At 40.0% G+C, this 26,410-nt stretch overlaps 2 protein-coding genes across 2 annotated transcripts in view; one reads left to right on the top strand and one right to left on the bottom strand.

The window, feature by feature from the left end:
- cdk17 (cyclin dependent kinase 17) overlaps positions 1 to 16,139 on the bottom strand; it is a 44,269-nt gene extending 28,130 nt beyond the window's left edge. The window contains exon 1 of the mRNA XM_028044088.1: positions 15,774 to 16,139. The gene's annotated coding sequence lies outside the window, so the exon portion shown is untranslated. The remainder of the gene's footprint in view (positions 1 to 15,773) is intronic.
- Positions 16,140 to 17,772: 1,633 nt separating this feature from the next.
- On the top strand, positions 17,773 to 25,852 carry phyh (phytanoyl-CoA 2-hydroxylase). The gene is made up of 9 exons (XM_028044112.1): positions 17,773 to 17,937; positions 19,077 to 19,132; positions 19,374 to 19,484; positions 20,581 to 20,749; positions 22,299 to 22,380; positions 22,479 to 22,660; positions 22,741 to 22,890; positions 23,920 to 24,051; positions 25,207 to 25,852. Exons 1-9 carry the CDS (start codon positions 17,872 to 17,874, stop codon positions 25,258 to 25,260), a joined length of 1,002 nt encoding a protein of 333 aa, XP_027899913.1. The 5' UTR covers positions 17,773 to 17,871; the 3' UTR covers positions 25,261 to 25,852.
- Positions 25,853 to 26,410: the final 558 nt, after the last annotated feature.

The following is a 26,410-nucleotide window of genomic DNA, read 5'->3' as shown; positions in this document are numbered from 1 at the left end:
ATTACAGTAGCTACAGTGCACTTTGGTACACTGTAGACTTAGCATTAGCTATGCAATGATACCACTAACATAACAAGATGATAAAAAATATTGGGTTCATGTAAAAACTTCCCATTTGATATTTTTTCCACAAAAATAGGTTTTGTAAACCTCAAACAAGGTTTGACAGCAACGGTTCAATGGATAATAACAGCAGTAGGCAGTTTCTTGCTAATGCGCCAATAGTAAGGCTAATTTTATATTTAGTGTTTAACTGTGAAAACATTTAGCACTCCTACCTTCCCCTAAATCAAATTTCCCAGATACATTCCTTAAGCACTAATTTACTTGACCGTTTCATAAACTTTCAGTTGAATAAAATGCAACATTTGTGTACATTTATATTCATGCTCTTGTTTTGAAGTGGGTGAAGACTGTTTATGCAGAAGTTTCGGTTCCTGTCATTGCATTCTGTCTATTTTCCCTCATTTTAATTTAAGCATAAAACACACAGGGACAAAATTAAACAGACAAAGGAGAACAAGATATAAACATAAATACAATATCTAAGGACATTATAGAACATGTAAATTATCATATAAAACATAAATAGGTGCTTGAGTGTTGTCTTTCAAGGGGAGCTATAATTTGAATTGAAGTTAGCACTTTAGCACTAGGTAAAAACAGTGTTGGTGAAGCACAACAGCATTAGCTAACACTAAATAGCATATTGGTATAGCGCTTTAGCAACAGCTTCTAGTAAATACCGTGTTGTGTACTGCTTTAGCATTAAAATCTGCTAAACACAGTGTTGCGTACTGCTTTAGCATTAGCTACTGCTCAATACCGTGTTCGTGTAGAGCTTTAGGATTAGTGGGGCTAATGTTTATGACTAGTGCTTTAGGGCTAGTCAGCATTTTTTCATTTTGGGGTTTAAGCTATTCACCAGCCCCCATCAAAATGCCCAACACAATCACAGATTCACTAATCAGGCTTTTACCAGTCGATACTGATTTACAGTCTTCTTTGGTGCATGCTCTGACATTTCTGATTGTAGTTGATTTTCTTTCTATGCACTAAAAAACATACATTAAATTGGCGTAAGCTTTATTGCAATTTAATTTAAATGATCAAAAAGTCCTCAGGATTCCTAATAATGGTGCACAGATAAATCATCCCCGAGTTCCTTGATTTTGGGAGACTGGCCAATGACCGACACTTGCATGCTAAACAAATTTTACTCTCTGCAAAGGTCTGAACATCAGCCACTGTCCCCTTTTGCTCTGCTATCAGAGAGGACTGACTGACAGACCTGCCCACCAGGTCACGTCTGCATACGTGTGGTTAACAACAGTCACCTTACTGTTTGTTGCTATATTTAGCAGCTTTTCAGGCAAAGAAATCTGCGATTGGCCTAAGCATCGATGGGGTTCATAGAACTTCTTATGGCACCATTTAAGGGGAAAGAAACAGGCTCCTTAAAAACGCATGACTTCAATATAGAAAAACACATCTGTTTTTTGTGCCGAGTGTGCATTACAAAGATAATACGTCTGAGCAGATGCAGTTTTTCCTCATTCTAAATCAGATGGACATGTCCCCTTTAAATAGCTCTGAGATAGCTACAGATGTTTATTCTGACAGAATCAGAGCAGGAACAATGAACAGAGCGGAGTCGACCCGTCGACAGCAACACCGTCTCCTATAAAGAAACCCAGCAGCTAACGATGTTGAGAACCGCGTCTTAAAATAGGCACTCATATGAGAATCACAACCGGTTTAAAATAGATGAAATCATCTCCATCTTTTAGGAAGACGGGACAAAACCGGGCCCAAGGAAAAAAAATGATCTCACGCATTGAAGAGACCCATTAATCAATGCCAAGGTTTTATTCACGCCTACATTAGCCATGAGGTTATTCAGCGCTTTAAAGCTTTTATGTCAGATTTGATTTGGATCAGTTTTGTTGTAACAACTATGTTTTTAAAACCAGCGCACATAAAAGACGACTGGCTGAACTCAAAAAGCAATCACACCACTCCTCTGCTTAAATATCTCTCCTAAGATGAACTTTATACTAGAGGTCAGTTTGACATCACTGACACCAGCCACTCACCAGAGTTATGCAAATGTACAGTTTATACATTTGACATTTTATTAATCAAAAAATATGTATAATGTTATTCGTTTTTATTTATTTATTTCATCAAGTTCTCAAACTCATATTAAATATTCAATAAACAACCATTATGTTGTGGAACACCAGTAAGTTTTAGCCAATTCAAAAGTTCAGTAGGTCAGGTAGGCATCAACTAGAAAAAGTAAAAGGACAAAGACACAAAAATCAAGGTGATCGTTGAACACTATGGACCTTTATCAAATATTTGGCCACAAGATTAACAAACAGGGAATGGTCTTTCAATCTGTTAGACCACTTTTAGGAGCGCTAGCTGTGCTAGGTTAGCATTAGCTAAGCTCATGGTGGCAGCATGTTGGATGAGCTCTGATTTGCTGCTTCTGATTTGTTCTGTTTGTTGACTTTTGTTCATTTTTATCATCTCTGCTGGCCAGAAATTGTGTTTTTCATGACAGTCTTCAGTTAGAGGCTTCTTCAGATTTATTGCAAGACTGGCTGCAACATGCAAACTTCCTAATTTGCACTTTGAACATCTATTTGCCTTGTTACTGTTTATATTTTAAAATGATTAAATATCTATTAAAAATCGTCCTATTCTCTTTTCAGAGGGATAATAATAGCTACATGTGAAAAATGTATGGCGTTGATGTTAAAAGATCGACAGACATTTTTCACATTAAACCATAGCACCACACTGATCCGGTCATACACAGGATCAAATATTTTTATATTTCTCCCGTTCCATCTACGGCTCACCTGACTCTCCACATTGGTTTCGCAACATTTGCAAATTATGTAATCCTTCAATTGTCCACAAACCCTGACCGTTTCCTCCCACCCTCGCAGCCTGTTCACTGCCTACACTGTATGGACAGCAGAACATCAACCCATGGAATCCAAGGGACCCAGCAGAAAAAGTAAAGCTGAGCTAAAAAAGAATTTACAGAAAAAAAACACACCAAGGGAGCCCACATAGGTGGTGTAATAACAGCCAAGATAGCTGAGGGTGATGATGATGATGGTGCCTCAGGTTAGCATCATTCAGCCCTGTGATGTGATGATCACAGCGGTGCACACACCCTGGAGTCTCCCTGCTATACGTTGCGATCAAAGCACCACTACGTCCAACACAAAGACTTCAAACAGACTGCAGGGGTCTCACCTTCCTACAGCCTAACAGCTCTGGGGCATTTAGATATTTAAATAACTGCTTTCTGCTTAGTCGAGTACAGGAACGTCTCAGAAAATGTCAATATAATCTTTCTGTTTGTCATTACAGAATCAAATTAAGTAAATTCATTACTGGTGTTTGTCTACAGAATCCCATCTAAACACATTAAGATTATATTTTTAGTGACAGAATGTGGAGCGTTTGTAAAGCACGGTGAAGCAATCCTGATCAACAGGCCTAAAATGGCAGCTGGATCTTTGTCGCCGTCTTCGGCCTCCGAGCGTTCATTCCATCCAAACCCAGCTGAGTACAGTCACAAGTACGTGTTTGTGCAAAGAACATGCACAAACAGAACATCAGTGCCACTGCCCAGCGCAGTGGGCGCTTTCCACTGAAAGACCCTTTGTTTGGGTCAGGAGGAAACCAAACGAGGAGCTTCAGCATGACTGAGCCAGAGGGGTGAGCTGGAATGACCCCCACAGAAAGCCTGATGTGGTCACATCGATAGGAAAACCTCCAGTGAGACAAAGGGTGAAAACGTGTCTGTGGGTGAGAACGCGAGGGAGGAGAGGAAGAAGAAGAAACGAGCAGTGTGAAAATGTTCGAGGAGAGTTCTGGAGAAGAAGTGAAAGTGAACGAAATAGAAAGTTTTTACATGATAAGCAGCGGAGTCGAGCACGTGTCGGGTTAACTCGCATGTACTGAATATGGTTGTTAAGCTTTACAGGTGTGTAATAACCTCTTCACATCTGCCTTCTTTGCATATCTGCCTTACTTTTCGGTAGCGTTGGTGTAGCTCATCATGACGCCACTGATTTTTTTCTGCAGCTCTCACACTTTGTATTCTGCACATGTGCAACACTGCAACAGTATTTACATAACTGCTTCTCAAATAGTGCACAGTGAACCAATATAAACTTGGTCTCATTCAACGCTATGCAAACACTGTCTGCGCTGATGAAGATTTATTAAAGTGAAACTGACAGCATGACCTACTTTCTGATCAACGTAACTAATAATTATATCTTTGAAATTGATTTCCAATTAGGCCAACATATATATATGTATTTATATATGTATATATATATATGGTGGTCAGGTTACTGAAAAACTAAAACCCCAACCTGACTAAGGGTGGGTGTTTATTGTGAAAAATAAATTATCATGAGAAGAATTTTGATGTATCGTTGTCACAACAGATTTCAGTTAATGTTAACAATGACTGAAATGTTAGTTTTAATATTTTGTCCGCTATTTCTTAATCCTAATTTGCATCATTAGTCACAGTTGAAAAATACTGTGATAAATATCCTAAATTCATATTGCCCACTGCTTGTCCTGACAGTGGTGAACATACGCGCAAACTTCAAAGATATTACAGTACTTGATGTTCCACAATTCTTCACTTTTGCTCCCACATGACAGGCTTTTCAATAAACCAACTAAATGGCATAATGGGAAGAAACTAAGGTGATGGCAAGGTTTTTTTAGATTTTTAATTAGAGATGACCAATTGTAGCCCAAACTCATTACACAGCTAAGCAGGTCACCAACACAGAGGAATCTAAAACTTCACATAAATGTGACAAATTGCATCAATATATGTCATTATGGAAGTGTAATTTGTGGGAAGGAGGACTTCCAGTTGTTATAAACACCAGTGCCAAGTCTTGAAGTTGTTGTTGGAACACAGAAGAAGACATTGAAAAAAAAACAACAAAAAGACCAATGTGAACGACAGTTTTCCAGAAAGCTGAGCTGAAAGTGTGGCTGAGGTCAGCCTCCAGGAGGAAAGCTGGTGCCATTTTACAAAGCAAAGACCCAGTTTGGGGGGGTGGGCACGTCCCACTGATCCAACTGTGGGGAGCCCTGGGGTAGACCCAGAACAGGAGGGCTTTTATGCCCCATCTGGCACTGGCATCCTCTAGGAAACCCTGGAGGGGAGGCTGCTGAGCAAATGACACAGAGAGAACCATTTTTCTAAAAGCAGCAAATTACCTCCAAACTATCATCTGTTGGGTTTACATTAATGCCTCCCAAACTTGGCATATCAAAACAGGACAAGCTGTTACGAAAACAAAGAACACAGATCAGCAGGATTAATGAAGAAGTATTACCTTCAGGTAAGAAAGTTGCAGCATTTCTCATATTCTGCACATGCAAAGAAACAAATGCACATGGTGCATCATTACAGCACCGATCTATTGTCACATGATGAAAGACCGCAGGCCGCAGAGCACAGAGAACTCAGCTGACAGGAAAGGTTTGACTGTACGCCCAGAAGCTCCGGTTGCTGCAAGAAGCAGCTGAGGCTTGAGACTGAAACAAACACACCAGAGATATACGTACAGTGTATGAGTGTGTGTGTGAATCGGCGGGGGGAGAAGCTTGAGGTCACACCAAAGGCAACAGACTTTATTCGTCCTCCAATTACAAAAGAGAGTTTACGTGCAAGAGAGCTGATCCTCTTATCACGTCTTCACGCCGGCTATAATCACACACAGCGTTAGGAGGAGGCCGAGTGCTCAGCGGAGAGCCGGGTGCTCAGGTAACACTACGCTGTCCGCATCATCAGGAAAGAAACACATTGTGGCTAAACAAACACGGCTAAAGAAAGGAATGCAAACGTTTAGTCGCTCTAGAGTGATCATCCCGCAGCTTCGCCTCACACAGGATGTTTGCATGCGTCAGCTCACGGCTCTGATTTAAAGACCGTAGTTTAGTTTTTGTGGTTCGCTCTAGTCGACTTCTTCGCATCTACCGCAAATCAATAGTGAGCGTACGGTGTGAATATCATTATGAGTAGGGGTGCACCGATTTATCGGTGCCGATTACCTTAATTTTGGGAGATCGGTGATCGGCCGATTTTTACATGTGAAGCCGATCTTATCCACCGATGTTATCAACCTCGGCAAAGGTCTAAAAGTCAACCACTGTGCTTTTCTTTTCTCCCGTCAGAGAAGTTTGACTGATAAACCGGCTGACAAGGTCATGTCTGCACATGTACAGTCAACAGTAACTGCAATCAGTGCACCCCCAATTATTAACATTATTTTAATTAGCAAGCAAAAAGATAGATTGCTTTAGAGGGGCATTGTTATGTAAAAATTACTTTTTGAGCTTTCCATCATATTATGTTATTCCCTCATCAAGAACATAGCTGAAGTGTTGTTTTGTTTCTTTCATGCATGTTTGAGAAATCCTTCAGGTGTCCATGGCAACGCCTGAGTGACGCAGCTCCTAATCAGAGTTGCAGTTTCAGGCTTCTGAGCTTCTGCCTCTCAGAGCACCCCTCCCCTCCCCCACTCAGCTCCTTCAGACTAGCCAGCAGCAATTAGCAAACACTTGGTAAAACTGCGCATCACCTCAGCTCATAATACAAGCTACTTCTCAATGCTACGCTGGTGAAAACGTTGCTAAAGGCTGGATTTGAGAAAGAGCAGGAGTTTTTAAAGAGACAGAGGCCCAATTTCAAGGCATTAAGTAATTAAGTAAAATTGGTTTTAAGTCATATTTGATATATACAGCGTAAACTAAATTCTGAAGTCAAATTAATATTTGGTTAATTAACAAAAGTTAACAGTTACTTCATTGTGCTTTAAAATGATACTATGTGCATGATTATGTTATTTGATTTCAAATAACTTAGCGTCAGCGTTTTTACCAAGCTAGTTTCAAATAACTCCAATGAAAGAAGTTAAAGTAAAACAAACCTGCTATTGTCTTGTATTATCAAGCTAACAGCAGGGCAAGCCAAGAAACTTTAATAACTGCGGTGTGTTTTTGTCCGGTTCTGTCAGGAGGAATGGACCAGAACTCCAGCAAACTATTGTGACCTAAAATGGAAAAGCTGGGTCTGATTTAACTTCAGACATTAAGGGGGGACAATGTCTCTATGCAGTGTATGTAAACTTCTGGTTTCTACTGTAATTATGCAATTAAAAGATTCATCTGGAATCCAGCTGCTGACAGAGATCTGTAAGTTTTAAGCTCAAAAGGTTCCATCCAGTGACCCGGCCGGTCAGACAGTCAGACGTCAGAACCACCTTAAATATCAGTTTAACCACGGCCCTCTTTGATGGGGAAGTAGTGACTAATGGGAAAAGGCTGAGTCTGCCATTTTCAGTTTTGGTGATGTATTTACAGAAAAATAAAATCAAAACCAAAAACAAGAGTAAGCACAAGAGACAGAAAAGTTGCATTTGAAAGAAAAATAATGTAGTAAGGATTTTTATGTATTTATTATTTTTCATTTTACAACAGCAAAGCTAGAATTTATTCGGTACTGGCCGTTATGGAAAGTTTACCAAACCAGCCTAACTTATAGAAAAGGCATGTCTTATTCTATATATACATTGTGCCTATTTCCCCTCTAAAATATAAAACTACAATGTGGCAGTGATTAATTAAAGCTGCAGGTCAAAGACGTCAAAAAATATAGGAGATGATAGACATGAACTCAGATCCTTCAGGAAGGCCAAATTCTTTTGTTTTGGTGTCCGGTTTGCAATAAAATCTCATTTCCAACTAAATGATGCAGTGGGTTTTTTATGGTGCTTATTAATCGCTGAGCGCATTTCTTTTTGTTCCCAAAGCTAGCCAAAGCAGCTGCAGCAGACCAAAACTGATAAATCTGACTTCTATGGTCTCTAGATTCTATGGTTGTCTGGGCCGTTTCTTTTTAAAGATCACCGAAGTGAACAGTGTGTTCACATTTCATGTCAAGATGGATTTTAGGAGGTCAAGGCAGTAAAAAAAAAAACGTAGTTACCGGTAACTACGCTAAGGATGGTTACTGAGGAAAACATTCCACCTGTTAACCAACCATAAGCATTTCCATCTTCTCCAGCCGGTTTGTTCCCTAATTTTTGACTGTCTCCGCGTACATCAGATTACCGAGCGTTAACGAGACGCTTCCGGCCTGGTCCGTCCGCCGCTCACGTACGCACGGCTAGATGAGAGCAGCATCCAGGAATGTGTGTTTTCCTGTCTACATGTGTGCCTGGTAGCTGGAAAACACCGGACGACACAATCCAGAGGAGAGAGCTGCACTCAAACAACCAAACTAAATGTATGTAATGCGACTAATGTACTGCTGAACATTTCCAATTATCCCAATTTTTTTTTTTTTTTTTAGAATAATTGGTTCCTTAAAGAAACAGCAGCTGCAGCTCTGCTTTATAACCATCACTGCTGTCATTTGGACTGTTTTATCATTTTATGTAAAAAGTCTGTTTTTTTTTATCCACAAGTATACATTGACAACTTATAATTTGCACATCATTTTAAACGTATACTTGTACTTTAGTTACAAAATGGATCTCTATAATATTTACCTTTAGTTTGCTGCCTGCACACTTGAATTTCCGCACTGTTAAAATAAAGAACGCTTCATTTCTATTCAGATGTGGCTTTAAACTAACTGAAAACTCAAAGTTGTCTAGAAAGCACAAGAAGTCTAACAATGTTGGCCTCGTCATTGTTCTGTTTTCTTATCATTCAGCACATCAATAAAACCTACTGATCAGACCTTGTGGAGGATTTTCTTCTGCTTTTGTAGAATAAATGCAAGTGTGAACAGTTTTTTTAATGGCCATTTCCATGGAAATAGTAAGAGTTCTTTGTGATTTCATCAAGGTGGGTAATAATTCTGACCTTAACTGAACATCTTCTGCGCCTTCAGGTCACTGCGGGGAAGCAGATTGTTCACGCATTAACGCTTGCAGTGTGAACGTAGCCTTAGCTAGTCAAATCAAAAGGTCACCCAAAGCTGACTCAATTATTCTTCATCAAGCCTGTGTAGTTAGGACGGTTTCAGGATTTGTACACAAAAAGTACACAACAGATCAATGGAGAGTTTGATTATTGAATGCTCCAACACTGCGGTGAAAACAAAGCCATCGTTTCCTGTGAACTTTCAATGCACTTTATTGGCTCTGATTGTAGATAACGCCTGCCTGAGAGGTGATGATTAGCCCGGCGGGAGGAGAGGCGTGGGGGGCAGACGGGGTGCAATTACATGTTCCTTTCTGGAGCTTAAAAAAAAAAAGAAACTGAGCAGGCAGAGGCAGGACCGTGAGTCGGCCGGTTCCGCCAGCTGATCTCCAGAGGAGTGGGAGATGTGTAGACCAACATGCAAGCACAGCGGACTCCAATCCAACAGCCGGCGGAATCTGCTCTGTTGTTGCAGAAAGGGGAGAGAAAAGGTCTGAGCGAGGCGGGCAGATGGTGAGAGTCGTGTTGGACGGGGTGTACTTGGGAACAGGATAACGCCTACAGCTGACTGTGCTTGGCGCCGACGCTCTGCTGCTTCCATCTCGTTACAGAAAGGTACCAATTATAGCTGCCGTGTCTATCTGACGCGGAAACGACTCCATCACATGAATGTTTTGTTAGTAGAGTGTTTTACAAATACAGCTATAGTCAAATTAGCAACCTGGCTGGCTAGCTTTGACTTAAAGTTTAGCTGCCAAATATGAGATGTGGACTTGCTCTGTGTGAGTCATTTCATACTGCTGGAAACTGGGGAACAAACAGTAACTATCAGCTTTGATGCTTTAGAGTTCAGTTATAAGCAAAGTATGAAGTAACTATGTTACATTCAGTTATTATAAAAATATTGTATATATCAAATATGACAAAAGATATTTTACTTCCTGATTTAAAACCTTGACATTGGGCCTCTGTTTCTGTAAGAAACTCTTGTTCTTTCTAATCCTCCACCTTCATGAAGTCATCACAAAATGGCTCCTCCATTAACCCTTTAACAATGTTTTTATCAGCGTTGCACTGAGAAATATAATGAGCTCAGCAGATGAACAGTTCCACCAGATGTTTGCTAATTGCTGCTGGCTAGTCTGGAGGAGTCCTGGAGGAGAGGTGCTCTGTGAGGTGGAAGGTCATACGCTTGGAAACTGCAGCTCCTTGAAGGTGGTGCTACATCCACCCAGGCATTTTGAATAGCTGAATGGTCACCATGGAGATTAAAGGATTTCTCAAAACAAGGCAAGACAACAAGTGTGTTTTTCACTCCTATAAAAATTTGCTATTTTCTACTTTGTTTCATTAAATATTGCATATTTAATTTATTGCTGAGCAGCTAAACAGAAAATATTTCTAACAAAATAGTTTGTGTTTTTAATTGGTAGGACAAATAATTCCTCTGAGTACCTTTAACTTGTGAATTTGGCCCGCTGTGCAAACGTTTGCACAGCAAACGCTGCCATATACAGCATTTGCGAGCTTACTGCAATACAGCCACATTAAAATATCAGTCTATAATCACTCATCTACAGTTTTAAAAAATGCATTTAACATCTGGTATAAATGATCAGTATAATGGCCTTTTCATTTTCACTGAGATTTGGGGCCGTTTGCTCCAAATCAGTCTGACCTTTAATCATAACTTGACTTTCAGTCCATAGAACTGACTGTACTGAAGAAGGAGGTCACCTTTAAGGTAAACTGGTCGGATATTAAAATTCATTCAAGTAAATTTCATTTCAACTAATCAGCACTGTGTCATTAGATTTTAGAAATGAGCCCAGTGCAGTGAGTCCTGCCAAAAGAACTGATAGTTTAGAGGTTAGGGAGAGGAAGAATTTCAAAATCCACAAAACACTTGCCATCAGCAATTATTTTGAAGGCTTTTAATGGTATCTTTTTTTTTAGATATATGCTTTCAAAAAGTAGAGAAAGCTGCAAAGAATATAATTCACAGACAGCTTGCCTATTCATCGTTCTTGTTTTGGAAACTCATTAAAAATTCTACAACATTCCTGGCGTCACAATGCCAGAAATAACCAATACTTTAAGCTTATCTTTAAAAGAAAATATTAATCTGAGTTAGCAACACTCACTAGCTAGCCACAATTTAAGAGGAACACTCTGCACAGGGGGCTTCTGAGACATGTTGTCCCAGCGGTTCCCTGGTTGCATGTATAGTAGTGCAGCTTGAAAGAGCGCAATGAAATTCTAGTGATGTAATTCGAATTAATATGCTAGAGCAAGCAGATACATTTACTCTCTGCAGTCAGGGAAATAGGTTGCTGAATTAAACATCATAAACAGGAAAAAAAAACAGCCAAGTTACTGTTGACCTAAGTCCCCTGTGGGACCACCAAAGGACGTTAGGGAGGCCTCAGAAAGTTGGAATGATGATTAAAATAATTCTAAAATATAAAAATATCGACTCTAATACATTTCTTTATAATAATAGTGTTTTACAACTATAAAATCTGATATGTTTTAAAATATAAATCAAACAAACTTATTGAAATTTGCCATGCTCATCTTTCTTATTGGCTGCCAGTCAAATTTATCAATCTGCTTTGCTTCTCAAGCTAGCATAACAAGAGCAGAATGAACAATTCTGACAAGAAAAGGACATAACAGGAGGAGCCAGACTTCAGGTGGGTTACCTGGTGTTTATAAATTAAAGAATGCTTCATCTCGCTACTGAGTCCAAGTTTAAATGAGAAACAGGAAAACCAGATTGAAAAATGTCACTGATGTAGTTTGAAGGCAGAGTAAGACGAGTGAAACTCCAGCCGCTGAAATATTCATCTCTGTGATAAATATTTCACTGTCAAATGACACCACTTGAGTTTACAGTGGGGGGGAAAGCAACTTTATGAATGAGCAGCATGTTTATTTGAACGCGTAACCTTTATGAGTGTGTGTATGCGAGTATGTTTAATCCTCGTCTGCTGCTGCTGCTCTTACGACGCCACGGCCTAATCCCGGGATTAGGAGCCGATCTCACCCCGCTCCATCCTTCGTGCAGGAAGCGCACACACACACACACACACACACACCAGAGAACATGCTTACAAGACTTGAAGAGGGCAATTCTCCAAGGACTGACGACAGAGAACAAAGACCCATGAAGTTAGAATATGAACCGACAAATTCATACAAAACAGCACAAACAAATGCAATATGATGGGTTTTTCTATAACGGTAAACAAAGTCTGATTCTATTTGAAGTGGGAAACATTGTCTGGAATTTTGTGCAAAAGAGAAAAAAAAAAAAGACAATGTGCTCCCAACAACTGACATTCCTTGCATGACTAACATAATTTTCTCAGTGGTGTGTGTGTGTGTGTGTGTGTGTGTGTGTGTGTGTTCGTATAGCTACGAACGGCCGCTTGTGTGCGTCTGCCCACACAAACTGGACAGAGGCAGAAAAGCCCTGGAATTAGATGGATCGCCCTCAAAAACAAGCCGACAATTAGAACCTCCAGTTTATGATGTGGGGAGGGAAACTACATGGACAGAAAGAGATCAGGTCAAAAACGTTGTTCCATTTTTGTCTCCTCATACAAATAACATGTTAATATACAAGAAGAAAGCAAAGGTTTTATCATCATTATTATAGCAACTGGAACAATAAGAGTTAGAACAGATGTCTAAATCGTAAAAACAATTCTATTTTTGTGTTAAAAAACTAATTAAATAAAAAAGGTAATCTCCAAATGATTAACTGGTACTTTTCTGGTCTTTAAGAGCAATTTAAAGCAATAATTTTGATTTATTTTTAGGTTACTATTACTACTGAGAGAATATGAGCAGTCTGCACCTGTAGCAGACTGTAAACTCTGTTAGCATCTTCATATCAGGTTTACACAGATTAGCTAACACTGGAAGCAGAAGCTAGCGGCGAGATCTGCATATGCACTGATTGGAGATCTGTGGCCGATTTCCACAATTTTCTTTACAAGTTTCAACAGGACATTAAAATGTGAACCAAGTGACATCTGAACTTTTTGTCCTGAGGGCCAAAATTGCCAAGTTAAAAGCAATTATGGGATTTTTTTTTTTTTACTTATTAAATTCAAAAGTTCATGACATTGTGTCAAAAAACTAATACGTGCAAAATTTTATTGAAGCAAACAGAATAAGTTTGATTTTGTTAGATGCAAAACATTAAAAGGGTCAGACATACAGTATGTTTCCTGTTTTTTTTTTTTGGGGGGGGGGGGGGGGGGGGGTTGATGAGGGGATTTAGATGAAATATATAATATATGAGGGTCTTCAAAGAAAATGTTGATGAACTTTAACATCTGGCATGGAAATCTGAACCAGACAGCAAAAACATCTAAAATTTTGAAGACTACTGCAACACACTTACAGTCAGCAGTGAGGAAAAATCTGCTCTATTTCTGCACTTCTTTTAAAGTAAAAAACACACACACTTAGTGGAAGGAACTATTTTCTGATTTTTTTTTTTTTTTTATATATGTTCTGCTTTTAGACTAATGGGTTGTCTGAAAAGCCCAAAGACAAAAGCCACACATGCACACACAAATAACTGAAAGTGCATACACACACACACATACTCCTGTGATCAATAAAACATCGGCTCAACTAAGCATTACATAAAAACAGAGAAAGACGCTGCACGCTTCTGGACTGGTTGCCAATAGCAACAGAGTCTCAGGTAGGCTGATGTCCAGAAGTTTGGATAGGCTCACCTTTAGACTCCAGTGTTCCAGCCATCGATACAAACACTGTTTCGTTCATCAATATGCCTCCATAATTCTAGCTTAAACATTTCAACAAGCTTACCTCAAAAACTTGTGCTGTGTTTTTACACTATAACCAAATAATAAGATAATTCAGAGCACATCACACAAAGAAAGATTGAGACTCAGTTGTTTTTCTTCCCAAAACAAGAAATCTACTCTGGGAAGATGAAATTAACAAGACTTTTTTTTTTTAACCTGATGGAGGCATTGTTGAGGGAAAAAAAGACATATCACCATCCTCCAACAACTTCCTGTTGTCTTCTCTGTTGTTTCTGACGGTAGTAACATCCTGCTGTTGATCATGTGACTAGTGTGATGCGGAAAAATCTTTACATTGTAGTTTAGCAAAATACAGCTATTTCAATTTGTCCGTAAAACCCACCTCATCCTACTGCAAAAACGTCTTATGGTAAAATGTAAATTTTTTTAATTGCCGTGTTTTCTTTAAGCATTTTATTTTTTGTGATTTCAATTTGAGCAATTATATGGTCAATGGGTACTGCGAAATATTGTCTCTGTTGGCTGGAAATCGGGCCGTTAGCATGAGACTATCATAAAGCAACAGTCTTTGGTCAGAGGCTTCTTCAGATTCGTTGGAAGATTGACTGCTACAGGAGATACTTCTCACCTTTGATCAAACAAGTTACAACCTTGAGGATAAATAAAGTATTTTTGAATTGAAATACAGAAATATATCCATCTATTTATATATCGTTAAAGGACACAGAATGAAAAAACAAACTGAAGCCTCAACCATGTCACACCAACATCGCCCTTATTTGTCCAAAAATATATCAGGAATAGAAAGTGAGAGTGGGACTTTATGTTCTTTCATCACAGCCAGCAGTTTCCATGTTCCCTCTATGTGCTCCATAATGCAGAGGCCAATCAATACTAACGCTGCCTATGCCCCACAGACACAGAGAGGGGTAATTACTCCATCCATTGGGGGAGGAGTCAGAGAGGTGGGTATCACTACCACAACCCACAGCCTAGATCTCAATGTGGGTCAATACACACACATTCAGATCCACACAATGCAAAAAAACCCCAACAAAACATCCTGTTGTTCCAGATGAAGGACAATGGATGTAAATGAAACTGGACATGAAAATAATAATAATGATAATAGCATGAAAACATCATCATCTTCATCACTCACTCCCTCATATGGACTGATGAAAGCTGTTGAGCAGAGTTGTTTCGATATCGTTCAAACTCAGATTGCTCTCTGGAAAGATTTCACCCTTTTACAACATCTCAGCGTTGCCAGGGAGACAGCAGGGGTGGTGCATTCCTGATTCTGATGCATGTATCCACAAATGAGGAGGGAAAACGTGCAGAGAGCATGCCTGCTTCTAATGTGCCTTAATAAACATCAACGGGGTTTTAATGCAACAGGAGGAAGAAGTTCAGGCTCGGAGCAAAATGACTTCAATTGGTCAAAGTGTTGTTGTTGCTGGAGGCTTACAAGTAAACACCCACTTGTGACTGGAAGCAGCCCTTGCTAGGGGGCAGCTTGCACACTTTTAAGATCCCTCCAGTTAGAAGGCATTGTGAAATAGTGCAACATTATTATGGTAACATGCATTAAGTATAAAAACAAAATGTGTTTATCTTAAATTAGAAAGATCACTGATTACAGGAAAAAAATGGCATAAAGATGCAACCATTATCCATGTTGTGCTGGTATTAAATTTGTGCGTTTAAAACGATTTCGCTTGTAAATGTAATGTGACCAAACCAGCGGAGTCTCTGTGATAACGAGGTGAACCCAGCACGCACAATGGCATCGCTCTGGCTGAATTGCTTCTCGGCTACAGTTCCCTCTTCGTTCTCGTCCCCACGCACCACACGGCCAGTTCTTAACACTTCGTCCTTTTCCGTCGAGGCAGACGCAACGTCGCCGCGTCCACCATCGGACAGGCTGCGCGAGGATATTTGAGCTCGGCTTACCTGAAAATGGTGAATCCTGTCCCTCCAGGAAGGACTCTCCCTGAAGCTGCCAGGGCCGGATGCCCTCCTCGGCTTGTCTTTATCCGCCCACCACGGTCAGCAGCGGCTCTTACAAAAAGGAAAAGAAAAGAAAAAAAATACAGCTCCGCTTGTGCTTTCGCGTTATGTACCAGAGGCTCCCACGGAGAGATAAATATAATCGGAAACACACATAAAGGGAGGCGTGTTTGTAAACGAGGTGTCCGAAAAATATCGTCTGTTCGGCGGCGGAGGCAGTTTAAAGACGCTGGAGGAGGACCCAACGTCGACAGACACGGGAGTGGTGCAACCGCCAGCTACAGAGTCCCACGGCGAGGGGAGACGAACTTCCGTCGACTTCTTTTCAAAATAAACCCACGCCCCTCGCTGCCTGCTGTGTTGTTTTCTGCGAGAGATTTCAGAATAAAAACGGTTTCTGCGTTTCCTTTAAAGTGTTCACATTAAAACGCCGATGCCACAACTAAGGCGACGAGAGCGCACAAGTTTAACTGTTAAATTCAAGGAGGAAGACGTTGGGCTAAGAAAAACAGAGGTCAGACTGAAGAATATAGATATAGTAATATTATACCTACGAGTCTAAAATGCATCCCTTGGCATCAGAGCACAGAACATGTTTAGCATAAAACAAATACAGCACGCTAGAAACCCCCTTGCAGACTGTAAAGCATGGAGATGGAGGTGTCATGGTTTGTTGCAGCAGGAGTGCTGGTCAGTTTATCCACCATGGCAAAGTGTAAAAAGAAAAAAGAAAAAGAAAGCTGAATTACAACAGGGCCCTGTAACATAGTAATGACCCAAAACACACTGATCTCGCTGTCCACAATTCCAAAGATTTTGCTAACATGGAAAGCATAAAACATGTTTCACTCATTAGCCAAGTTTTCTTGCTTTCTTTCATGGTAAGGACTGCAAACTTCCAGTGAAGATTCATTTAACTGGGCTGAATGAACCAAGTCTTTTTGAAGCAACAAATTGTTTTTGCATTTTTAGTAGATTTAAACTGTTGTGTTCATTTGACAGCTTTGGTCCCTTTGGCAAAACGTCTGGGCTCCTCCTGAATTCAACCAAAGACGATTAGATCGTTTTTAAGGTGCCCGAATTTTATTTGAAAATAACTTTAATCTTTATAGTTTATCTGTAGTTAAATCACTTTCTTTTTCAGATACTTGTAAGAGATTAGAGTGTCCTATGTGACATCCCCTTCATGAAGTGTTTCATTTAGGTCTCAGTCTTTTGCAAATACAATTATAAGTCACAATATGATTTCAAAAAGTACTTCACTACTATCAAAACTATTCGATAGTTTTTGATACTATTTCATGATGTTTGATCATATAAAAACTTGTATTGCCTGTCTAATATTGTTAATTTGATCATAAGTTTTCATTCTTGTTACTCTTTACCGCACTTCGAAAGTGGCTTGGAAGTTCATTTTGTTGCGCTGTGGCACCCCCTACTGGGCAAATTCCTTTTTACAGTTTCTCGTAGAAAATGCGCAATTTCTATTTTATTCAGTGTAGGCAAGTTATGAAAAATAGTTTGGAACAAAATCGTCAACAATTCACATTTTTTACTACTATCTCTGCTCTATAATTACGCGTTTTTCTGTGTCCATAAAACACTGTTTTCCTTCTCAAAAACTTATAGTAAGCTGATAAAACTCACGACATGGTTGAGTAGTTGAAGTTGGCCATGTATAGCTTGTATTGGACTTTATATAAAGTCTATTTCAGCAAGATAAGTTATTTGGCACTGATCATTCATTTGGATTCATATATGTTGTTATAACTACTGCATAAAACTCATACGTGCCTTCATGTCCCTTCCATTTGTGCTAACGTGTTTGCCTTAAATTTGACATTCGATGTTCTAAATAAAGCTTAAAAAGTGTTTCCTAACAGCGACCTAAAGTCCACCTTTAAACAACTCTGCAGGGACCGCTACGTGACGTCAGTGCGTACGTATGATGTAATTGGTGAGACCTTTCCCCCAGTACAGCCACCATAGAGGGAACCTTTGTCTGTCGGTCTCAGAGAGAGGACAGCTGGTAGCGGGGAAGATGTCTCGGGCTGCGGAAAGACTCCGGACGGTGATCCATCATCTGGACGGAGCTACGGCTACGATCGTATCCTTTCGTTCTGTTGAGAGATCCGAATGTTCTAGAACGTGTTCCAAGAGGAGGACGTCCGGCAGGCGCGCCGAGCAGCGGCTCCCATAGCGGCTGAAACACAGGCGGCGGCCAGGGCCAGACGTTAGCAGTTTCTGGGTGTTTTAAAAACGTCCGTCTGGTTTAAAAGAGCGCTACCGTTCGGCTGTTTTAGGAGGTTATATATATGGTAACACATATATATGTCGATATATCTATATATATATACATATATATATAGATATATCGACAGTTCTGCTGACCTGGTTCTGTTGCGTCTTTCGATACAGTTGTGGACCACAGCATGTTTAACGATCGTTCGAATTCGTCCTTAATGTTCGCCTATAGGCGAATTCGAATATTTAAACCACACCTAGCTTCCCACTTTTTTATTTATAAAATAACATACATTTCACATTACGTAAAACGGAAGGAAGCACAATGACTATATAACACTATAGCCAAAGAAAAAAGCTGGCTATTTTTATTTTATTTTTTTAAAGTACGGGGTTCTCCAGGGCTCCATCTTATGTCCGTCTTAGTTTTATTCTCCTTTAAGAATAAAACTTATTCTTAAATAAGAATAAGTTTAGAAAATTTAACAGACTAAATTTTCAGAAAGCCTAATATGGCCTTTCGCTGTTTTGCAGATGATATGCTCCGCTTATATGAAAGTTTCATGACTGTTACGACATGCTATATCCAGGCAGCAGACTGTATTCCGCAGTAACATATCCTGGATGACATAATCAGTTGTTGGCAAGCATAGCAAAAGCAAATACACCGCATTTTCTTTTGTTCTTCTTTAAATCTGTTTGGCTGTACGGTTAGAAAGTCAGCCATAGAAATGTTTGCGTACGGAACACGAAGGGTGGAAGAGGGGCTTTGAACTTCCTCCTTCTCTCTCTGCTCTTTGGTCCTGCTCTGCATCCATGAAGCCTACCTTCAAACGGGGTCATGAAATGGGACATTATCCACAAAGAAATCAATGGTCCAGACAAAGTCCAAACCTCAGATTGAATTAAATACTGTTACACAACATCAAAATAGATAAGCATGTGGAAGAACCTGCCCAAACATTGTCTACCTACCTAAGTTTTTCCTTCACCGACTTTCAGAGAGCCTCCCCAACATCTGCTCAGACCCTCACCTACAGCCCCCCTCAGAAACTGAGGTAGGACGAAGCACCTTGCTGCTCTCTCATCTTTGACCCAGTTTGTTGAGTCCAGTTTCCTTTTTTACAAGAACTGTTGCACAAAGTCCATGAGAAAGTATGATTTTTTCCAAACTAACATCCTGGAAACATTTCTTCGTCTTAAACACAAACAGCTCATCTGCTAACTGACTTAACAGGTGTCAGCCATTTAAAGTAGCTTTGTTTCAAATCTAATTTGTGTCACCCCGTTGTTGCACAGATACTCATTTGATACAGGCACACTGACCCCGGAGCAGCGGCTCTTCTACGAGGAAAACGGCTTCCTTCTCATCAAGAACCTGGTGTCTGAGACGGACATCGACAGGTTCAGGTACAGTTGAGTTTCTAAGGTTCCAAACGTAATTAAACCCCATTTATTTATTGCATTTTCTTACATCAAACCCACACAGTTGAGCCTTTCATTTTTATGTGATGAATGAATTAAGAAAAACATTTATTGATATTGAGCCTCCACTGATTCAGTACTGCCTAGGTGTCATTACCACTGTTGGTCTGTTGCCTCTTTAAAACCCGTTCTTCGTGGATGTGTCTTCATCCGACCCTTCACCTGTCCATCCCGGTCAGATTTGTCTTCTTTTGCAGATCCTGCGCCCTTCTTCTGTTTTCCGTAACTGCTCTACTGTATGGATGGTAAAAGGCCGGATATTGCGCCTAAACAATTTGATTGGCAGTAGACCGCATTTATTGATCGTCCGTCATTGCATCGGTGAAGTTCTTATAAATTCCTTGAACTACCGTTTCTATCCTGCAATGACATCGTAGCAGTTGGTGAGATAGCAAACTGCAAATCGATAATTCCATGATCAAACCTTGAGGTCCAAGCCTTTTTCATCAGTTGTGGCGGAAGAACGCATACAGTGTCAACTGGACGGGGCTACGCTCGACGAACAAATATACCACGAGATTTCAGAGAAATTAGCTGCCCAATGGCATAGATGCAACCAGGCTCCTTAGCGCTTACAATATAGACACATCCATGTAGACTACAGCCGAACAAGATGTTAACCGGCTGGAATGAGACTTGACAACATATGCCTGTTCTTTGCTAAACAGCTAAAAGTTGGTCAGATTGGATGGGGAAAAAACATACATTTTCTTTCTTTGCTACAAATTCTCAATCAGACTGAGGTATGGAATTTGATTAGGGACCTGAAACACTTGAAAATGCTTTAATTTAGCCACACATCTGTACCTCTCGCTGTACATTGGACTTTCATTATTCCCAATAAGATACATAGAAGTTTGTGGTTGTAAAACAAAAAGACTATAAGTCACTCAAACTACATACTATTTATTGCTTTAAGGATAACAAATGCATTTAGTTTATTCCAGGAGTACTTCAAAGTTTATATCCTCGTCACAACCAGACGTCAGACTTGTTTAATGCGTATTTGAATCGTCTTTAGGAAGGAGTTTGAACGGATCTGTCGGCAGGAAGTCAAAGTTCCGGGCCTGATCGTGATGAGGGACGTGGCGATCGCCAAGTCAGAGTTTGTTCCGGATCAGAGAGCCGTGTCCAAACTCCAGGACTTCCAGGAAGACCCCGAGCTCTTCCGTTACTGTGCCTTACCTCAGGTACGGCAACGCAAACAGACTCGGATACGGCCCTGAAGTCTGCAGTGTTCTACGTTTAGAAGACGTTTTTCCAGGTGACTTGTTAGTGGTGTAACGACTGAATGGACTTTGGAACCCGGCAGCACTCAGTAGCACCAGATATGACCCAGAACGTCTTACATAAACAGCCTGTGGTCACATTGTCATTATCTGCAAACAAGGCACAGGATAAACTCTGGAGTTTCATTTGGTTTTCCCTGGAATAAACTAAGGGAAATACAGGGCAGTGCAAAAATTTTGAAGTTTTTCAGACATTTTTTTTTGTTTTGTAAAAGACCTAGATACACTTGTGCATAATTGTGAATCAGAAGGAAAGAAAACATCTAAATACAAATAAACTAACAGTAATTAATGCTGTAAATAGAATAGAATTTGTGTGGCATAAATGTAACACCAAACACCTTCGCTTTCAAATATGACAGTGCCAGCATCGTGCCGAACAGGAAAAGTAGTTTGGAGTTTGGAAATAAAAACTCTGATCCTAATGAATCTAAACAAGTTGTGAGAATGTTGGGCTTTCAAAAATAACGCTGAAAATGACTCAACACATCACAATTTTACCAGGCGGAATCATTTCAAAAGTGTATTTTACATGTTCAAAACAGAACTAAAGAGGTGAAGAAAAAGGGACTACGTTGACCTTTCAAAATAAAAGTCAGCTGGAGAAAGCGAAAATGTTTTCCGTCCCCATTTAAAGGAGCCTTCGGTTTCTGAACCTCTCAGGTTTTCAGGGAGTTTGTTGCTGAACCGAGGAGCAGAGAAACCATTTACTGCTCTAGTAGCAGGATTTTATTATCGCTCATTGTAATAAATACATTTTTCTGTTTCCTGTTTAGACAGGAAACAATTTAAGTTGATTTAGTGAACGACTTTATGCAGTGGTTCAAATTCACACGGGTCCGAGTCCAAAGCTCAAAGACACTCCTCAAAAATCAACAACTCGGTAATTTATAGAGTAGAATTTTCTCAGACGTACTAGAGGACCTAAATATAGGATTAACAGGGACGATGCTGGCCTCACAAAGTAAAGTTAAAAGAAAATCATCTAAATAATTTGGAGTCTAGCTTTCTTTTCTTTGTTGCTCGGTTGCTAAAGGTAAATTAGGATTCCTGATGGGCTTTAAAGGCCCACGCTGCTACGGTTCTGATCTAAAACAGACATTAAAAATTGGAGCTGAACAATATTAAGCTCCAAGTGGCAGACACCAACGTTTTTAAGGAGTTTTCCTGACATGGTCTATGTGCTCCAATGACGGTGGAACAGCCACAGTGGAAGAAATGGATTCTCATGTGGATGAGTGTTTGTTATACCCTGAAATTATCTTTTTTTAAATTTTTTTTAATAAACAGACAGTCAGGATTGTCTGTGTTTCTTAAAACAAACCAACAAAAAAACAACATGTGTAATATATTTTCTTGCTTTTAAAAAGTAAAATCTGCAATATCTTAGTTTGTGGTTTTTTTTTGCTTATAATCACTACTGAACCCGTCCGGTGCCTCTGTGCGGCAGATCCTGAAGTATGTGGAGTGTTTCACCGGGCCCAACATCATGGCCATGCACACCATGCTGATCAACAAACCTCCTGATGCAGGTGACGCAATCCCCCCCTCCACTACCGTGCTTTAGCATTAGCCTAGCCTTGGCTGTACACCTCATCCTTGACAGCTGCTGCTGCTCGTGTCGTTACAGGTAAGAAGACGTCTCGCCACCCGATGCACCAGGATCTGCACTACTTCCCCTTCCGGCCGACAGACCGCATCGTCTGCGCCTGGACCGCCATGGAGCGAGTGACCAGGCAGAACGGCTGCCTCGTGGTCCTGCCCGGAACGCACAAAGGCGCCCTGCAGGAGCACGACTACCCCGACTGGGAGGTAACGCCCCCCGGAGCCGTCCTCGGAGCCCCCGCCGGGAACCTCCGCAAACGCGCTTCATCGGCGCTCTGTGTCCTCAGGGCGGGGTGAACAAAATGTACCACGGCGTGCGGGACTACGACCCCGACCACCCCAGGCTGCACGTGGAGATGGAAAAGGGCGACACGGTGTTCTTCCATCCCCTCCTCATCCACGGCTCCGGCATGAACCAGACGCAGGGCTTCCGCAAGGTACCGAGTGTGTCGGGAAAGCCGGTCCAGATCGTAGAGATGCGCCCATGTTTGGGGGGGCAATTTATAGCCTCACAGAATGTTGTTCGATACGGTGCATTCACGGGTCAGAAAGAGATTGGAAATTTGAGGCTCATCAATCTGAAAACAGGTGACTTTGCAGTCCGACTAAGTACCCAACAATAAACGTAATCTATTAATGGTTTTTAGAGGTAAGTAAAAAATATTGAGATTGTACTGCACACCGGTTTCTTATTTTGACTCCGTTTGGTTCTTTTGAAGGCAGGTGGCAGCACTTTATTCTTATATCTCAGGCTTCAAACACATGATGCATGCAGGGGCTCATTTTTTCATTCAGAACATTGTAAAACTAACTTAAATATCTGCGGATTTATTCCTACATAACAGAGTACAAATAACCCAGGGTGTTGAAAACTATTATGAATTATTATCATTTAATAATGGAAAATGTCGTGAAGACGAGACATTTCTCTTTTAACCACCGCTCTGGTTGCACTTGAAGAGTATTTCCACACTTACCTAGTGACCCAAATCTTTTGTTAATAAAGTATTATTTTTTCATTTATTGTTATTATTTTTTTCATTGTAGATAAATGTAAACATTACATTAAACTGGCAAAATAGTAATGAAAAAGTAATGAAAAGTAGAGATTCAGACCTGATGGATGTAACCGGGTTATTACACCTTTTTAAACTGTCAATTTTATTTCATTTTTTTTATAAATCTATTTACGTATATGTTATTGATGAAGTGTGCAGGATATATACGATAAAAATGTTGTATGTAGAAAAAGCACAGAAGTAATTCTTCACTGTCTAATACTTTTGATAGCAACTCTATTTCGTCCCATTTTGGTATTGATAACCAGGACAGGTACAATCTAGAGCTGGAAAAATATTCATAGGTAAAGTTAGGACTTTTTAAAATGCAGTTAGAAACATTAGAGCGGGTTTACAATACGAAAGATGACAGTTTTTGAAATGTGAGTGTGTGTGTGTGTTTCCCAGGCCATCTCCTGCCACTACGCCAGCGGTGATTGCTACTACATCGACGTGAGGGGAACCACGCAGGAAAACATCGAGAACGAGGTGAAAGAGCTCGCGCAGAAGAAATACGGAATGAACGAAGTGGCCTTCAAGGTTAGCCATCCGAGCGCCACCTCTGTGTGGGTCTCATGCTTTCTCATTACTGTTTACATCTAATCTCCACCGGCCGTATGATTCCAGTCTGACAAAACACCTGAGCTCACTCATCAGCATCAACGCCTGGCTGTATTTTGACCTTGTCAGGACTGACAGCGTGATTATCTGATGTGTTATTGTTTACAAGAAAGAATAGTGCAAGAAATTAAATCCTGTTGATACTGTAAATAAAACCGATTGTGTCCAACTGACTCCAAAAATGATTTAATTTATAACATTTTCATCTCTATGGTGAAACATGGTGATGGCAGAATCATGATGTGGGGACTTTTCATTGGCAAATTTCAAAAAATGCCTGTATCCTTTTCATTGTACCTCCCAACTCTGGACTACTATTATATACATACAGTATATATAATATATATAATATTATATTATTTCCAAGACTTTCCCATGTTCCCATGGAAACAACGTTTTAGAGGGATCCTAATTTTTAAATTTTTTTTGTAAAACAATCACACTTGTGTGGACAGCAAAGATGCTTCTTTTGTAAAACAAAAAAACAACCTACATATTAGCTCAACCTCAAACCTGAAACGCATCATACTTAGCAACAAAAATGTCTCGTAGTTTATTAGTTTTATAATGAAATGTGACGGAGCAGATCAAAATCAACCTCACTCCCCACATGATTGGTCATTGCCGTTTTCTTGCTGTATTTACCGCTAATGTTGTCTGGAAGCTTCATGCTAGGTCCCATACTCCATGTTTAGCGCCACTTGCAGGCCTGGAGGATGTTCAGTTTGTATTGTTTTAGCTGTATAGCCAAATGCGACAGAGACGAAGATCAAATTTAACGTCTCTCCACACAAAAGACTCCACTTTTGGCCATTCTTGTTTTCTTACTGCTTTTATCTTTAACGCCGTCTGGAGGCTGTATGCTAGCTCCCGTACTCAACGCTTAGCGACACCTACGGGCCTGGAGGATGTTTACCGTTTTTTTTTTTTTTTTTTTTTGTTCTGCTTGGAAAAGCCTCAACATTGTCATTTTACCTCCGACTTTCCAGCAAAACCACAGGTGTTAACAGCAGTCAGGTGGATTGGAATATACCAGAAATAATAGTGAACAGAGTTTGTGTGCTTTCTCCATAGGATACGTGGGCCTTCAGGGGTCGCCTGGTGCAGGGAGAGAGGACTTCACTCTGAGGACTCATCGACTGCTGAAGGACAAGAGGAAAAAAAAGAAGAAAAAGACTAATGTCTAGTCTAAGCTCCTTCACCAAAATTGAAAGGAAAGGGATAATATTCAAACAACAGATTGTAAGCTAAGATAGATAATCATGAGTAAATGAGGAGAAATGTAATGAATGTATGAGAGGGAACCAGTGAGGTTGAAAGGAAGGTACGATGGAAACAATGAAATCAGCGTTGAAATGACTGTAGCACTTTACGCCAGCAGAGGCCTTGATCTTCCTTAGAGCATTATTGCTAACATGCTAACTGTGATTTTTTAAGGTGTTAAAGCTATTTTAAGAGTGTGTGAGTATTTTTTTTTTAAAACCTTATAAACAATAAAATAATTTATGGTGACTAAGAAATTCAGCAATGACTGGAATCACTTTTGTTTTCTTCAGAATACGACTGCAACAACACAAAAGCCAACATTTACATCATTCAATCAGCTAAACATGCCAATGATTTGTTGAACTAAAGTCGTCTCATAAAGTAAAAAAATGTGTTTGGCTGGATTAGTTTGTTGTAAAAATGCTTCTGGCCAATAAATCTGCTACAGTGGAAAGTCTGTTCATTCCTCTTTAAAAAGTCGGACACTTGTAAGGACAATGCATTTGTGGGCTGAGTGGTGAAAGTGACGGTACGGAAACCCGGAAAGGCAAAATCATTTATTTATGTATTTGTTTTTACAAAAGACCCATTTTCACGTCTGACCAAATTTTCTTTTTCTCACAACTTTAAAGGTGTCAGCAAGTAAAACAAAAATGTTTCAAAGCTTTTGGTTCACTTTTGACATGACTGAACTTTTTTTTGTCCTGGAAGCAAAAATAGTTATTTACAAAATTTGACCAATTGTACCGACTATAACATCTTTGCCCTATTTCTGTAAAAAAAAAAAAAAAAAAATTTTCCCCTTCTGCACTAAAAGCCAAGAGAAAAAATAGAGACTTTTTTTTTAAGTGTTCTTCTTACAATACATTTTTTCTGCCACTAGAGGAGCTGGAGTTAAACCACAGCGTTGATAGTCAAGGGCCCAAAATGATCCATGAGGGGAAAACATTATAATCTAGATTTTTTTCTAAAAAAATGCAGATAACACTAAAACAGCAAGAAAAGAAAATTT

Source organism: Xiphophorus couchianus, chromosome 17 (assembly GCF_001444195.1).
Source record: "Xiphophorus couchianus chromosome 17, X_couchianus-1.0, whole genome shotgun sequence".
In the NCBI taxonomy this organism is placed as follows: Eukaryota; Metazoa; Chordata; class Actinopteri; order Cyprinodontiformes; family Poeciliidae; genus Xiphophorus; species Xiphophorus couchianus.
This window is presented reverse-complemented; position numbering and strand designations above follow the sequence as displayed.

Excerpts from the sequence above, each read along its gene's own strand:
- phyh (XM_028044112.1), top strand. The coding sequence starts at position 17,872 with ATGTCTCGGGCTGCGGAAAGACTCCGGACGGTGATCCATCATCTGGAC. Across the intron at positions 19,485-20,580 it reads ACGGACATCGACAGGTTCAG|GAAGGAGTTTGAACGGATCT; the intron begins GTACAGTTGAGT and ends AATCGTCTTTAG. Across the intron at positions 22,891-23,919 it reads AGACGCAGGGCTTCCGCAAG|GCCATCTCCTGCCACTACGC; the intron begins GTACCGAGTGTG and ends TGTGTTTCCCAG.